This window comes from Manacus vitellinus, unplaced genomic scaffold (assembly GCF_001715985.3).
Source record: "Manacus vitellinus isolate BGI_N305 unplaced genomic scaffold, ASM171598v3 scaffold_12_pilon, whole genome shotgun sequence".
Lineage (NCBI taxonomy): Eukaryota > Metazoa > Chordata > Aves > Passeriformes > Pipridae > Manacus > Manacus vitellinus.
The window spans coordinates 19426366-19442640 of NW_021938949.1; the positions used below are offsets into that span (position 1 = coordinate 19426366).

The 16275-nt window shown below is 40.6% G+C and overlaps 1 protein-coding gene across 4 annotated transcripts in view; it reads left to right on the forward strand.

The window, feature by feature from the left end:
• Window positions 1–78: 78 nt before the first annotated feature.
• CRAMP1 (cramped chromatin regulator homolog 1) overlaps window positions 79–16275 on the forward strand; it is a 48024-nt gene continuing 31827 nt past the window's right edge. For 3 of the 4 annotated variants that reach the window (XM_018067579.2, XM_018067582.2, XM_018067583.2), the window contains exons 1-4: window positions 79–622; window positions 10452–10645; window positions 12048–12201; window positions 14407–14490. In XM_018067579.2, coding sequence (XP_017923068.1) covers window positions 274–622; window positions 10452–10645; window positions 12048–12201; window positions 14407–14490 — 781 coding nt within the window. In that variant the 5' untranslated portion in view covers window positions 79–273. The remainder of the gene's footprint in view (window positions 623–10451; window positions 10646–12047; window positions 12202–14406; window positions 14491–16275) is intronic. The other variant, XM_018067581.2, reaches the window with a different exon arrangement.

Genomic DNA, 16275 nt, shown 5'->3' on the forward strand with positions numbered 1-16275 from the left:
CGAGGCCGGGGGGCTGCCGGGGGTGCCCAGCTGCCGTTTGGGCCGGTTTGGGGAGGGTTGCGGCGGGGCTTTCCCCCTCCCGCCTTCGGCACAGGTTGTTGGGTCGGGACAGCAAACGAAAGGGGATTTAGTAACAAACAACGGCGGCCATGTTGAGAGGAATTTCTGCAGCTAAACTTCTCCCCTCTCAGCCCAGGGGTTTCTCTGCCTCCCCGGGGGGCTCCCCGGCCTGACTGTGTGCCCCCCTCTTTTCTCTCTCTGCTCCCTCGCAGGATGACAGTGAAACTGGGAGAGAGCAGCGGGGAGGAAGGGGTGAAAAAGCTGGGCAAGAGAGCAGGAGGAGATGAGGAGTCCCTGGAAGAAGAAGGGGCAGGAGGAGGAGGAGAGGCAGCTCCGGGCAGCAGCAGCACAAAGAAAGAAGAGAAGATCATTAACAACAACACTACCAGCAGCCCCCCACCGAACCCCAGCTTGTCGCCGGCCCCGGCCTCCCTCCAGCCCTCCCACAGCCAGGACCAGCATCATTTTCTCAGGTCCAGCGTCAGACCTCAGAGCAAGAGGCTGAAGAAGGATTCCCAGGCATCCTCCTCGGTTGGCAGCAGCACTGCTGGAAAAGGCAAAGGTACAAAAAAAATACAGGCAAGGGGGGTGGCAAGGAGGGGAGGCACCTGTGGGGCTATGGGTTGTCATTCTTCTTCTGTGGATGCCATCTTTTGTTTGGTTTTGGGAAGGTGTTTTGGGGCTTGTTTCTCACAGTAGCTGAAATCTTCTTTGTGTCCCAAGGCTTCAGCTTCTCTGCTGCCCACTGCTCTCTCTGCACTTCCAGAAATGGGGAGTCTGGATGTGTATGGGGGGAAGGAAGAATTCTCCATTATTGAAGCAAATCTTTGATTTCTGTATTTCATCTCTCTCAAGTTTGAGGAAATGCCTGTATTTTGATTAGGAAATGAGACTCTAGATAGCTGTGTAATCAGGTGGCTGCACTCTGAATTCTGTTCTTAGATAATAACAAAATATTCACTAGGTGCTACTTAGCAAAGGGTAAAAAAAAAACCCATGGGACATTGGTGATTTACCCCAGTTATTTCTATGATCCAAATAACTATTTTGGAAACAGCTATGAAATACATATATTACCCTGTTTGTTTCTAAGGTTTGGAGAGTCCCATGTTTCTGTTTCAGAACAGTTCGGGTATTTCAATGTAATTTGAGTTTATATTAAGATTGTTTTGTATACATCTGAATGTCTGTAGGTGCAGACATACACGCACCTGCTTTTTCACTTAAGCATTGGAGACAAGAATTTGATTTTTTTTCAGAGCTGTTTCTAACTTGAGTAGCTGGAAGGCAGCAGGGATATTTGAATATCTTGGTGCTATAGTGTACTCAGCAGTGACTGGATGACATCTCAGCTCTGCAGTTGAGCTGTACTTGAGCCTAATTTTGGATACCTTATGCAAAAGTACTCAAGTGTTATTTTCCATTAATTTTTGAGAAAAACAGCACTCAAAGATTTCTTCAATATTTGAAATAATGAAGTTTACTCTTGTCTGCTAAATTGGAGTATAGCTCCATGGAGCATAACTATGTCCTGGAGGTTATCCCACTCTGTTCCATCACAGGGTTGTGCACATGCTGGGCATTAAGTAAGCATTACAGTTATGATAGTTTTGTGTTGCAGTAATAAATCAGTGCAAATTGGGATATTTTGGTTATTGTCATATCACAAAAAAATTCTTGAACTCCGTTGCTTGACAGTTTATATAATTGACTAAAGTATTTTTGAATACTGTGGTAAGTCCTCTTTAATGTCTTGAATGTTAAGTGAAAACTCTCTACGTGGTGTTGGAGGACAGAACAGAAAGGCCTATGTAATTTTTCTCCTAGTTGCATGAAACCAAATAAACAGATGGAATACCCAGGAGTGTTTAGCTTCAGATAATTATTTCCAGGGTCGTAAATAGTATTAGATACAAGGAGGTGTTTCTTTGAAATGCATCTGGTCCATAATTGACAAGTTGAATATATCCACTTGAAATTATTCCATTGCTTTGGAAGCGTATACACGTGTGAACAAATACATGGGTCTTTGTGTAAGTGTTTATTCATGTTTGTGTATTCGTACGTGAACATTCATTTTTAATTTTAGAGCAGCAGAACGATTTTTAACTAGGTGTATCAATAAAATAGAAAAGGAGATTTCCTTCATTTTTGCAATTCAGACTCCAAAACCAACCTAATAAAGCTACATACAGAACACAAAATATTATTTCAGTAATCGGTCACAGATAGCGCTTGTAATTGCTGTACCTGGCTACGTTGTGAGCTTTGGGGGAACTTCTTAAATCATCAGGAGTGACAGTTGGTGGTGGATTTGTGCTTTTCACTTCTGGAATTGTTAGACCAGCCACAGCTCTGCCTGGCCAGGTTTGGTGTGAATGTGTCAGATTGATTGATTTCTCTGATATGGTTGAGATGATAACCGTCAGATATTGGAGAACAAAGTCATGGAGCGGGATCCTCTCTAATTTGAGTTCTTTATGTTCGGAGATGCATAATGAGAGGTTTTCCAGGCTTGTCTGAATTCTCCGCAGTAGAATGCCTTGTGATCAGAATTCATAGTGCCCTATATTCTGAGTGAAGTGTCTCACAGAGCCAGCTTGGGATAGGGCAGGATTTAGGATAGGGTGGAGATTGCTAAGAAAGATTAGACTTAAATCTTTTCATTCGCTGTCCCACCATCTTTCTCCTTTCTCTGTAAGTATAAAAATGATAAAAAGCTGGAACGCATGTGCTTTGGATCAGTTCTGGAAGCTTTTCCATTATGTCACAATCAAGGTGGTGGCTGCACAAGTAACTCTGGCACTGGCCAGCAGGAGTGATCAGACCACACTTACACTTGGTCCAGAGAAACCAGAAACTTGTTTTTGTTGTAGTCATTCAATAATGACACTTAAAATTTTATTGAAGTGATTCGACTTCTAGAACCTGTGCATTCTAGACTAAAAACACTCTCACTTGGTAGTTTTTAAAGAGTGTAATCAGTGTGCTTAATTTCTTTCAAATGGTAGTTGCTTGTCCTCATCATATCTTCAAAAGAGTTTTGAAAATAGTGGTTTTTTTCTATGTGTTGCAAATTTCTTTTTACTTTTGGCATTTGTGCTTTTAGGGCCCTTAACTGGAGCAGACAAATTATTGATAAACTTGACAGTAAACTGTAGCAAGAGTTTGCCCACTCGGCAGCTGCTGACTTTCAGTTTTATCTTACTGTGGTTCAGGGAAAACTGCTCTTAATAATTCTCAAATTCTGCCTAGTAGTGTATATAAACATGTTGCTAATCGTCAGATTGTCCTGACATACTCTTTAATTGCACCTTTGGATCCCATCTCTTGCTTTTTGTTTACTGAGGTGCACTTTTGAGTTTAGGGCAAAAATTACATAGAAAGTGGTACAGTAAAATAAAGTTTGAAAACTATTTGACTTCAACAGCCAATCCATTTAGAATTGCGGGAAGGTTTATCAAATTTCTTGCACGAATATCTAAATATCTGCCCTTTTTTTTTTTTTTCCGGAATGGTTATGATACTATTTTCAACTGTTGGTCGTCTTTTTATTTTATTTTCAAGTTCATAGTCTACACCTCAACTGGTGTATGCCTTTTGAAGTATGAAGTGAGTCTTCAAGTGACTTGCATGAAACCGTAGGAGGAACTTGAAGGACTAGTGGAGTGGAGACAGTTTGAGAGTTCCAATGCAAGGAGGTTCATTGAGGGAGAAGATGCAGAACAAGTTAAGGTTGCTGAAAAAGAGGGATTGCTTGGAGTCTGCTTCTTCCATCCATGCCACATGGTTGCTGAGCACTGGTGTTAAGGTGTGCTTTTGTCCGTAAAGCCAGAACAGATGGAATACACGTGTGTAGGCTGTGGCCACTTTGGTAGAAGCCAGTGTGGGAATACATGGCCATTGTGTGCTGTGGATGTAGCTTGAACTAGAGTAGAGTATTCCCATTTCCATGCTTTCATCCATTTTCTGAGTGTGGGATGAAGTCAGGAGAAGTAGCTAATGGTGATGAGCTGAAGCTTGAAGATGTGTTTCATGCTGTTGCTCTGGATTTATTCCTAAAATGTGTAGAATGGCTCAAAAAAGTGTTTGCAAAAGTATTTGCAATAATAAGCAGCTCTTTCTTGAAAAAAGAATTATTCAGCTGAAAGCACTAGTTGAATTAAAACATTCCGTTTTTTGGGATGGTCTAGAACTTGGTAGGAAGCAGTCTAGTTTCAGCACATCAAAGTTGCATGTCCCAGTAGCATGCGGTTAAATCAACTACCGCCTTTTCCTATGGAGAGGACTGTATGGCCAGTCTTCGCGAGCGAAGATTTGGGAAAGGTCATTAACCCTTCGAGCTTGCGCAGTGGGTTTTTTAGGTGAGACACAGTGTGCGCTGAACTGAGCCCACCCTTTAATCCTGAGGTTCATCTGCCGGGGCCGAGCGAGCTCGGACGGTGGCAGTGAGGTCCTCAGGATGTAGGTTTGTTTAGAGTGACCTTCTCTTAGATGGATGGCCTTACAGGGCTGTATGTACCAAAACACCTGATGTGTGTACTTACATTGTGTTTTATTGTATCTTCCCAAGTTCATATGTTGTAGCCTTCATTTGAGATGTCATTCCTCCAGCTTTATTTCTCTAAGACATGAATCGCTGTTCAAGGACTATTGGTACAGTCCTTTGTTCTAACATTTTCCTGAATTCTGTCCATCTCGTTTGCACTCGGTACCTCTCTTTCCATCCTACCCTGACATGCTTTCATTCATTCTTTGCCCTCCCAGTTACCCCAATTCTGCCTTCCTCCCTTTGGAAGTGGCTCAGGACCAGGACTGTGCAGTATCTCAGCCCACAGCATAAGAGGAGGGTTTTCTCCTGTGCCCTGTGCAGCAGGTACTGAACTCTGACAGGTACCTGCCTGCAGGGCTGCACAGCCGCAAGGTTTGGATGAAACTTCATGCTGGGCTTTACGGGTGTTTTCTAATGGAAGAGCAAGAGAATAATGATTCACTGGAGGTGGAGGAGTAAGCAAATGTATAATAAACCCTGTTTATTTTTTATAGCTCTGCTTGGTTAGCTTAGATAGTGCTGCCTTTCATACACTGTATATTGAACATATCCTGTCCGGGCAGAGGCAAACCATCAGTATAGTTTTGTTAGGAGGCTCCTGTTGATAACTGACACTGGGTATGTTTTAAACACATTCAGCTATCTCTTGGTTGTGCTAATTTTGCAACTGGTAGGAGTTAGAGGAAGGTAGGCTACGTTTATCCCTGTAGGACAGGCACCCGTTGACCCTGAGATGAGCTCAGCCGATGAGAGCAGGGTGCCAGTAACACCAAGGTCTCAGGTGCAATCCTGGTGTGGGCCGCTCTCTTAAGAGTTAGACTCAATGGTCCTTATGGGTCCCTTCCAACTCAGAATATTCTGTGATTCTCTGTTTCAAACTTTGGAACACTATGCCGTAGCCATGCCATAAGGTATAAGCTGTCCTAGACCTGCCCTTCTCAGGACTTCATGCTGTGCACTGTAGAGACATACAGGGTAGAAACTAGCACTGAAAATGAAGTTTTGACTTGCGGGGAATGTGTCTGTCTCTCTCCCTCTGTCATCTGCTTTTTCTTCTTAGCTACAATTGCTGGAGACAAAAGCAGATTGGTGCTAGCCTGCAGCTCTCTTGGGCTGTCCTCCTAGGGGCTTCACTTAAATTCCTACAGCACGCGCTTTCTGTTCTTCACTGCAGTACCCAATGTAATATCTGTAATGGCTAGACAAGGGGCTCATTTACCAGCGATCAGAAAAAGAGTTTGTATGTTTGTCTTTGATGTCTTTTTCATTAAAATTGAGAAGCGAATGCTCAAGGAGGAATACTCTGTCGTGAGAACAGCAGAATGCATTCGAAGCTCCTGAAAAGGGCAGATCACAGCACCTCACCCAGCTCTGGTGGCATTGGGTTTTTTGTTTTGAATGTATCTCGTACCATAGGAGAATGTTTTGAATGTATTCTCGTACCAGAATGTCGTACCATAAGACTGCTAAGCTCTAATGCAGGTTTTTGACAATAAAATACACACTCGAAGCTGTTTTCTGGTGTGGCCTCCTTAACGGCAGTCTTCACTGAAACCCTGTTTGAAGGTGATCTTGTGTAATTTAACCTTGCTGTTGGCTCCTGTAGAACCCAAAAGAGAAGAAGAAAGAGTTTTCTGAAGAAAAGTTCCTGGCATGTTGCAAGTGTCCTGTACTTTTGGGGAGTGAGTTTGTCCTAACAGTCAGCCTTTGGGCTGTGGTCTGCAAGAGTTTGAACACATTGTCTCCTTTACAAAGGCATTCCTTGATGGATGTTCCACCTACAGTGACTGGTGACTCCTGAGGAAGTTGAGATGTCATGAGCTAAGCCCGTGGAACACCAGTGAGAGAACCAGCCTATGTGTTGGGATAGATGGCTGTAGAGGGGATTAACTCTGGGGATTCCAGCTTCTGTGTGTGGAATCTGTCATAGAAGATATGAATTAGCAGGCCTGTAAGAGCCATGGAAGACTGAAAAGCAAACACTTGAGATGCTACATAGAACCTGGAAGGAAGAACTTGTGGCTGTAGCCATGATACGACCCCGATACTGTCAGTGTTTCAGTTATTTGATACCTGCATGTTCCATTGTCATTTTCATATCAGACTCTTATTATATAAATTTTTGCAAGTGTTTACATTTTGCTTAGAGCTAGAGGCAGCTTTTTCCACAGGAATGTATTTCGAGATGATGTTATACCAGTCATAGATAAATGAAGTCCTAATAATGGGGCATATAAATGGGTGAGAAGGCTGGATAAAAGGAATCAGTGTTTCTCTGAAACACGGGTGTTCTGATCTCTGATTTTGTTGGGGGTTACAGTTCAAATACCAACTACAAAAACATGATATCTTTGCAAACTGTGGGTTGAAAGCTGAGGGAAGATGCTGAGAACTTACGCATCCAAATGTCTGCCTTGAACCTTGTACGCCGATGCTGGTGCTCTGATGCACCTGGAGCAAAGGGAAGGAGTTGTCATGGCTGTCATGGTGTGGATGTCCAGGCCAGTGGCTGGGTGATGCAGGATGAGTAGACAGGGGAGGAAAGTCCAGCTTGTCTTTGTCTCTTCTGCATGTTCTCCTTTTTTTATAAATGATTTTACTTAGAACAAGCACCCGAGCAGGTTGTTGGAGTGAGCCCCCTCCTTCTCCCCAGCGTTTTGCAGCAGTAATGGTATGGTTGGCCTCAAGGGACCTTCTCGTTTTAATGTGTTGCTGAAGTTTTAAATTGTCTATTGTTGGGAATTAATCATAGAATCATCAGTCATTAGTGAGGGGATGAAAGCTCGTTAACTGTCCTCTAAAAAGAATCTCATACAGCAAGATTGAAATAATGAATTTATGGGGGGTAATTTGATGATGTATGGTTATTTTTGCTTTTGCCTTTTATCCTGAGTTGGTTTCTAATACCATGTTTTAGAATATGGTGCATTCCATTGCCATACCAAGATCCAGTGTACTCCAGGGTGGATTGGGGCAACCCAATCATAAATTTTACCATGCACAGAAGTAAGAAGGTTTATGCAGAGGGGTAATAGAGCAAACCCCTTTGTTCCTGGAATAATTAAGTGGCACATAAGATCTCTGTAGAAGTGACAGGATATTTGAATTTTTAGATCTTCATATACAATGCTCTGAACAATTGCCTGGATGGTAATTTATTTGTATTTAAAGCAAAAAAGATTCTGATAAACTTCTCAGCACTACAGTTTGTTTCGTAGAATAGTCAATGTACATAAAGGAACAACAGGTGAATTATGAGCTACGTGTCCTGTGTAGAAGTTGAATCGGTATCAGTATCAGCACGTCCTCAACAGAACTCTTCAGTCCATCTTTTATCTACACCTAAAATGTAAGTGGAAATGTACTGAACTTTAAATTCTGATAAGACCAGGAAACCGTCACTGATAGATACTTCAGCTTCTTATGCTTTTTAATAGTGAAAACTTCGTATGTACCAAATGCACTGAACAGTCTTCAGAAAATCCTTGATAAGATCTGATCTTTAGGCAGACTTAGGATTTTACTTACTTGAGTAAGTATTAAAGAAACCCCCGAAACGACACAAAAACCCCAAACAAAAACCAACCACCTAACAAACAAATGAACCCCCCATATCCTGCATTCATTTTTCTCCTGAAGGATTTCTCAGTAGTTAGAGGGCTATGATCAGAGTAGTGACACTAGAATCTTGTAACTGACTTCTGATAAAGGACATCTTTTGTGTTGGGAGCTGGTATCAACAGGAAATGGGAGATTGAGTTTGGGGACTGATGTGTTTGAATTCCCTCTTCTTGACCAAAGATGTATATTCTCTACCATGCAAGTTGTGATATTCCAATCTCACATTTGCAGAATAAAGAAGTGTCAGTTCTGTGTCTGTGTTGGTTTTCTTTTCAGCCATCTGTTGAAGTGCTCCGTTTTTTCTTGTGGTTTCCTTTTTTTAAAGGCTTTACCTCCTCATTGCCAGAATTAAATGGTTTAACTTTCACTTATTTTATTAGTGGCTGATGAAGACTTTAGAAAGTAGAGAAGCTGTTTACTTGAGAATTTAAGTGCATTTTCTTCTAGATATCTAATGGTTTTTCATGTCTTGTCTTACATGCTTCCCTGTAGTTACAATAATTTTCTTCAAAAGAGTCAAATAGTCATCCCTAAAAAGAAAAGAAACGTTAACCTCAAAATGGTCACAATATCATATTTTATATCAAGTAAATAGTTATTGTATACAGGAGAAAAATGTACTTTTGCACACCTTACTCTCTTCCAGGTTTGATTTAAAATATTCTCTGTTACTGAAATAAACCAGCTTCTTTAGGATTTGGAGAAATATTATTTTGTCACCCAAAGGAATTACTTTCAAATTGCAACTGAATTGTTAGGATTTACGTACAAGTCTTCCAAATCTCTAAAGCACACTGAACCTGTCACAGCTGATTCTTCTGATACTCTTTTTTAAAATAATATTAGGATTATCAAACTGGGATATCTGGGTTCTTGAGCAAGATATATATGTGTATAAAACGTTGGCTTTGTCAGTAAAAAATCTGCTTTGTGTAATTGAATTCGAAAAGATAACTTTTTTAAGTCTAAATATGAAAGAGAGAATTGTGCCAATATGTATAAAAGTTGGGGAACTGGTTGGGACTGTTGTATTGTACAAGCTGGGTGTATAAGCAAATAAACCAAGGTAAGCCAATGTATCATGAGATAAAATATACAACATAAAGGGCAGTAACTAGAGAAATGGAAAGTGTAATGGGCATTCTTTATAATGAGCAATGAATGTTAGTGTTAAACAACTTCTGTTTTATTAAGTACATGCCTGCACTGATAGGAACAGTCAAATCTTAACTAAATACTTCTTAATAAAATTGAAGATAATATATTTTGGAAATATAAATTACTGGGAATGGTTACATTCTTATGGGAAAAAATGAGTACATTTTTGGGAGGTGTCCCTGGTTTTTGGATTAACACTCTGATAATCTGTTACAGTGTCAAACCAAGCATGATATTTGGTTTGTAGATTTTCCATCCCATTTTCTCCCTGGCCCTCTAATTGAGTAAACAGCAAATTCTCTCAGTTCCATTTGACATCATTCTGATTTTAGTATTTCCAATCTTCATATCTCTCTTCTGATTCATGTTCTTTGGGTGCCGATAACTGATGAAGGGACGACCAAGATGACACTTCTGTGCCTTTTAAGGAAAGCCACAGCAGGATTTGGGGAAGGAGAAGGGGATGGGACTTGCCAGTCTTTGGGATACCTTGAGTTATCCTAGATGGGCCATGTCAGAGATGGTGCTCTGAGGATCCTACACTGTGGATCAGATTGTGGAAATGCTGATCCATTGTGTGATGAACTAAAGCCAGCATCTCTCAGTCAGTCCCTTACCACAGTTATTCCAGAGGCAAGAGGATCAAAACCAAAGACAAGGATGTGACATTACGTGCATTTTCCTCACAGTCATGAGTTTGCTCTGTTGGTCAGCTCCCTGTTCAGCACTGCTCAGGAGCTCCCTGGGCTGCAGAGCAACCACTGCAGAGTTCACCAGCATGCAAGTATCAGAGAGGGTTGTCTGGTAGAGGTTGCTGTGCTGTATTCCTGCTTATTTCTGTTACTCCTGGAAATACAAAATTAAACCATCAAAACCTTCCCCTGGCTTTTTCCTCTTCAAGATTTTATTTCTATAAAACCAAACTTTGTTATCTGCCTGATGTATTTCAGGTGAAGTACCTTGCAAAAAAACCCTGCTACAGATACGAGTGGTGAAAAAGGACTCTATCCATGAATCCTCCTGTTGGTTTATTATTCACTCTTGTCGTGGTTTTTTGCAGCAGCAGATAACGGAGGGACTGCGTCTGGTGGCACATCGGGAATTCCTCCCAGCAATCCAGCTGGGAATTCCAAGTCAGCGGGAAGGAACCTGGGCTCCTCGACTGGAGAGAAGGAAGAAGGGAAGAAGGTCCGACGGCAATGGGAGTCATGGAGCACAGAGGACAAGAATACTTTCTTTGAGGGACTGTATGAGGTACACGTAGAAGAAAATAACAAACTTAGATGGCTTTGGTTAGTCTGGATATTTCTAGAGAAGGTTGGTTCAGTGAGGTTGGCAGGAGCAGAAGGCACACATGAGCACTTCGGTGTCCATACAGTGAGCTATAAACCAGCTGTCACTCAAAGCCACATTTCAAAAGTGTCAAGATTGTTGGTGGTTTTTTTTAAATACACAGGAAGTATTTCTGAGTTTTATTAATGAAATTTTATAATAATTTCAGTTGTTTTTGAATTACGGTTTGGTTTCAAATGAGAAATAAATAAATAATGTCCCCATCTCAACTTCCAAAAGCAGCACACTTCTTTTGTAATAATACCAAACAAGAAAAGCTGTTCTGTTCTAATAAGAATTGTGTTTAGTCTTTGACCATGAAGAGGTTAGAGCCAGTTCAGTCCTAGGCCGAGAGACACGGAGAAGTTACATCATCTTGTCTTCTGTCTCATATGATGTATATGATGGATTCCAGCTTGTCCTGTTCCCGTGATTATTTTAAGAGTATTTCTGTTATCAAAGTGCATAACAAAGGTAAAAACTGATGCAGTGATGGTCAGAACTTTGCACACATGCATCTTTTTGAATTTTTTTTTTGTCATAGGCATGGTTCACATGTATATATTTTGTGGACAAAATGAACACTTAAACACTGTTTTCTTTAACTCCTCTGACTTGCGGTAATATTCCTGGGAATTGTGAGTTTTTAAGTCACTTCACTGATTTATTTTTTTTGATTTGGGACTCTGTTTGGTCCCCCACTTCGTTTATTTTGTGTCACTGCCTTTCAGAAGAGATCTTCACACTTTATATGTAAATCAGTTCTAACCTATTGTGAATACAAAAATTTTGTGATAGCAGGAGTTAAATGTAAGATCAAATCTTTTGGAACTCAAATTTTGTAACCATATCATGAAATGTACTGTAAATAAAAGTGGAACTGGTAAATATAATAGGTTTTTCATTCACTCTAGTTAGAAATGGTGGGGGGAACGCAGAGGAAAGTAAAGAAAGCTCAGGGAGAAAATCAGTGTTTTCAGTTCTGCTACTTAGCACGTTTTTGAGTAAGGTTGGATGTTTTGGGTTTCTGTTTAATTTTCTAGGGTATTACTGTTTTTATTTTGAAATTGTTAAAGAAATTCTAAAGTAATTAATTTGGCATCTATAATGCATTTTACATAAAATAAAGGAAACCAGTGTCATTCTCTGACATTTTCTGTCATTCTGAGAACTGTCGAGTTCTGATACCTAAGATTTTTTTTTATGACCATTGAAATCCAATATCCCACAAAGAACCCCAAAGGCCCTCACGTTGTTTGAGTTGACTTATGCGGAGATTTATGTTTGGGGTTGAGTATTTCAGTTTGGTTTATTTATTCTTCAGCATGGGAAGGACTTTGAAGCTATCCAGAACAACATTGCCCTGAAGTACAAGAAGAAAGGCAAACCTGCAAGCATGGTGAAGAACAAGGAGCAGGTCCGGCACTTCTACTACCGCACCTGGCACAAGATCTCCAAGTACATTGACTTTGATAATGGTCAGTATGCACGAGTGTGGGCTTGGTGTGGGGGCTGGAATCCTGCCTTTTGGTACCGTCATGGAGGGCTGGAGTGGTGGAGGTGAGAAAATAAATACTGAGGAGGGTGCCTGTGAACACAGAGTCATAGGACCAGAGAATGGTTTGGGTTAGAAGGCACCTCAAAGGTCATCTCATTCCACCCCCTGCCGTGGACAGGGACACCTTCCACTAGCCCAGGTTACTCCAAGCCCCGTCCAACGTGGCCTTGGACACTTCTAGGGATGGGGAGTCCACAACATCTCACATCTTATTTTTGTTAGCATGGCCCTGCTGAGGTTCATATTTTTTGAAAAATGCTTTTCAAAACCTGGTATTTGTGTCACTGCTGTTATATGAATTCACCACATCATTTATCTTTATTATATAATGCTGTGGAAAAGCCAGGTTCGAGGGAATGTTTTTGTATTCTCAGGAACACACCTTTGAGGAGAGCTGCCTAAATGTTAGTCAGGCATGAGTGCATCAAGCAACTGCACCACTCAGCACCACTTTGGAATTCTTGGGGGAAGTCAGAAATAAACAGTCCAGTAAAAGTGTAAATGGTGACATATTTGCTCCCACTTCAAACAAGCCTGAAATTATACCATTGGGTCAGTAACTTCCCCTTTCCATTCTATTCCCTCCTTCTGCAACTTGTTTAATGAAAAGGAAGTTGGGAAGTCAGATAAACTGCTGATGGTGTTTTGTAACAATAATAGTAACATATGATTGTTGAGAATAGATTTTTATCAAATCTGTACTATTTAGTAATGGGCAGTGAGGATTCAAGTTTGTCTGTGTGTGCCCAGATCTGAATATCAGGTTAAAGAAATCTATTTCAGTGACAAGATTTTACTAAGATCCAATTCTTTTGACTTCAAGGTGTCAAGAATGTCAGGTCTCCCATTAGCTTGTTGATTAAGTAGAAGTCTCTGGAGTTTTCCTGTCCTGATCGTATATTCTAAGTTGCAGAAATCATGGCAGTTTGTGATGATTGAAGTATTTGGTCTTTGAATACCTGCAAAAGTTTGGATAGTAAACTCATCTACACAGTTTGTGGCCAGAACCTCTCAAGTGAAAAATAATTCATTAATGAGAAATGGATATGTCTAGAAAGAAGCTGGAGGAATGCGAATGTAGTGTATGATACAGTCTGTTTATGAACTTGTCTGTTCCTGAGCTTGGGTTACCTAAAGGAGGACTTGTATATTTAAACCACCTGGCATAATGTGTTTTTGTGAGTTCCTTCTTTCCAAAGCAAGGCAGCACTTTAAGATGAAAGAAACCATTAGTATTTTATTTAGAAACAAATATTGCAGCAAACACAGTATGGAAGAATTTTTAAAATTAAAAGATGTCACAGAAGAGGTTAATCTGTTTTTTGGGTAACAAAGTTCTGTATCTGTATCTGTGTGGTCTAGAATCTCACTGTCTGAAGGAATGTAAGAGTTAGTGCAGTAGTTTGGTAAGCTCTAGTATTGGTAGAAATATGTGTGCCTGGATTTTGGGATTAAATGAGTCTGCAGGTCAAAGGGGACTAAAGTCTTGATGAATAGACAAGAATAAATATTTTCACCTGATTTGTAAACCACAAGACTGTTCTTACTGTTATAGATCTTTAGATCTATTAGCAGTAATGTCCATATCATATGTCTTGATGAGAAAGGACAAAAAAAATCCCTTGTAAAGTTAAATAAAATGTCTGCAATTCTTCATGTAAAAATTTAAAATCTGGAATTTACATTAACTTGCTTAAGGTACATTTGAGTGCACAGAAAATATTCTGTCTTCTGGAAAATCCAGACCTACTTCTAAATTTTCATATAAAAGAGTTCTGTATGCATTTCCTTGGGGGCGTCTGGACATTTCCCTGAGAATTTGTAAACAGTGAAGTGATCCTGGAGTTAGCTTTATTATGAATTTGCTTTATTTTGCATATTGAACTGTTGCATATTTGTTTAAATTCTGTGGAAGCTGCTTGTTTTCCTGTAATCTAAATTGGTGAACCATCCCATTCTGGTGTTTCTTGAACGAGAACTTAAGTTTTGCCTTCGGTGGGATGTTCATCTCATCACTGAAAATACAAATGCTCTCCTTTTCAGGGTTGAAATGAGTATCTTCAGCGTAGCTGTGTGTGAGTATCTGCAACACCTGCATCTCACTGACACCTTTTCTGCTTTTCAGTGTTTTCTCAAGGACTGAAAAAATCTTCCCTGGAGCTGTATGGCTTAATCTGCTATGGGGAACTGAGGAAAAAGATCGGGGGATGTGAGTACGAATGACTTCAGGTTATTTTTACATGGTAGAATCACAAGTATCTACCCTTGAAGGTGGCAGTGTCTAGTTCAGTTCCACTTTTGAGTTCTTGAGAACTTGTGTTCATTTTATTCTATTGCTGTACTCTGTGGTATTGTTTCTTCATTATATGTAGTTTTATTTTTAGAGACCACCTTAGTCTGTTGCATTAGTCCCCTTTGAGAGATTTCTTTAGCTTTTCCTGTCTCCAGAATGCAGTGCATGTATTGCCCATAGGTGACAGGTAAACACACACACAGCTTAGATGATCTATTTTATTATTATTGAAAACTAAGCAATTAAATGTGTAAATGATATAATTTGCACCCACAATTATTTGTGCCTACACAGTCAAAATCTGGGACGATGCCTTTCTCTGAGTTGTTCTCTAAATCTTTCCTCATGGAACCCTGAAGATGAAAAAGCCTTACAAATCACAAGACTTTACTGACTAGCCAAGATGGGTTCTGACCTTGTTGACACCTTCGACTATCCCAGGTTGCTCCAAGCCCCTCCAACCTGGCCTTGAACACTTCAGTGAATAGGGGAGCCACAGGTTCTCTGGGCAGTGTATGCCACCCTCATAATAAAAAAAAACTTCATTACATGTAGTTTAAATATCCTCTCTTTTGGTTTAAAACCATCACCGCTTGTCCTGTTGCTGCAGGCCCTGTAAAAAAGTCTGTCCCTGTCTTTCTTATAAGCCCCCTTTAAGTAGTTGTTGTGCTGGGACCCCCAGAGTTGAAGGCAGCACTGCAGGTGGGGTCTCACCTGAGTGGAGCAGAGGGGCAGAATTCCTCCCTTACCTGCTGTGGTATCAGCCCAGGACATGGGTCTCATGGTCCTGATGGTTTCCAGAGAGAGCTCTGACATGACTGGCTTGGGGAGTGGGCAGAGGAGCACACCCTGTGTGTGCCAGTCCATGCACATACACCTTTTTATCTGTGCATTTTTTCATTTGTCCCCACACTTTTTGTACATTCAGTGTTATGTCATAGTGCATCTTCTACATGTTTGTTTAATTTGTGAGACATAGAAAATAAAATACTTCTTTTTGAAGTTATACTAGTTGCAAAGAGAGAAGGACAAGAAGGATTCATGGGTGGACGTGTACAATTCCTAACAGGACTGTGGTATTTGGCAGGGGGTTTTTCGCTGTCCCTCACCAGGGATTGTTATCATAGCAGGTCATGAACAAGACTGTTTTGGATGTTCAAACTGACTTTACTATGTATGTTCAAAGATCTCCAGCGTGTTAATTCACCTTGGAGAAGTAATTTTGAACTGTTTCATGACAAAGCAGGTGCAGAGGCAAGGCACATTACGTTGTCACCAGAAATCAGTGTTAGTGTTTCTTCCCTGTACCCACATCTTGTTTTACAAGCATCAACAGACCCTTCTTGCTGTGACTTGGAGTAAGGTTTCACACAGTCACCATGGCAATGCCCACAACCTCTATACTTCTGTCTTTTTAGAACTTCAGGACTTATTTACATACTTTATCCACTGACAGTTGGAAAATTCTCATCTCCAAGACTAAATGGACTCGATCTGCAAGGCTCTGCACCCAGTTTATGAGAGGTCTACTTTGCAGCTGGGGAAAGGAGTTTCTTTTTGTTTGTTTGTTTGTTTTTTTCCTTTTGTCTTTTTTTTCCTCATGTATTCACAGAGTCCCAGAAATAGAGATGAGACATGAAAGCATGTCAGAAATACTTTCAGCATTGCCAGACGGAGGTTAATTGTTCAGTAAATAGATCT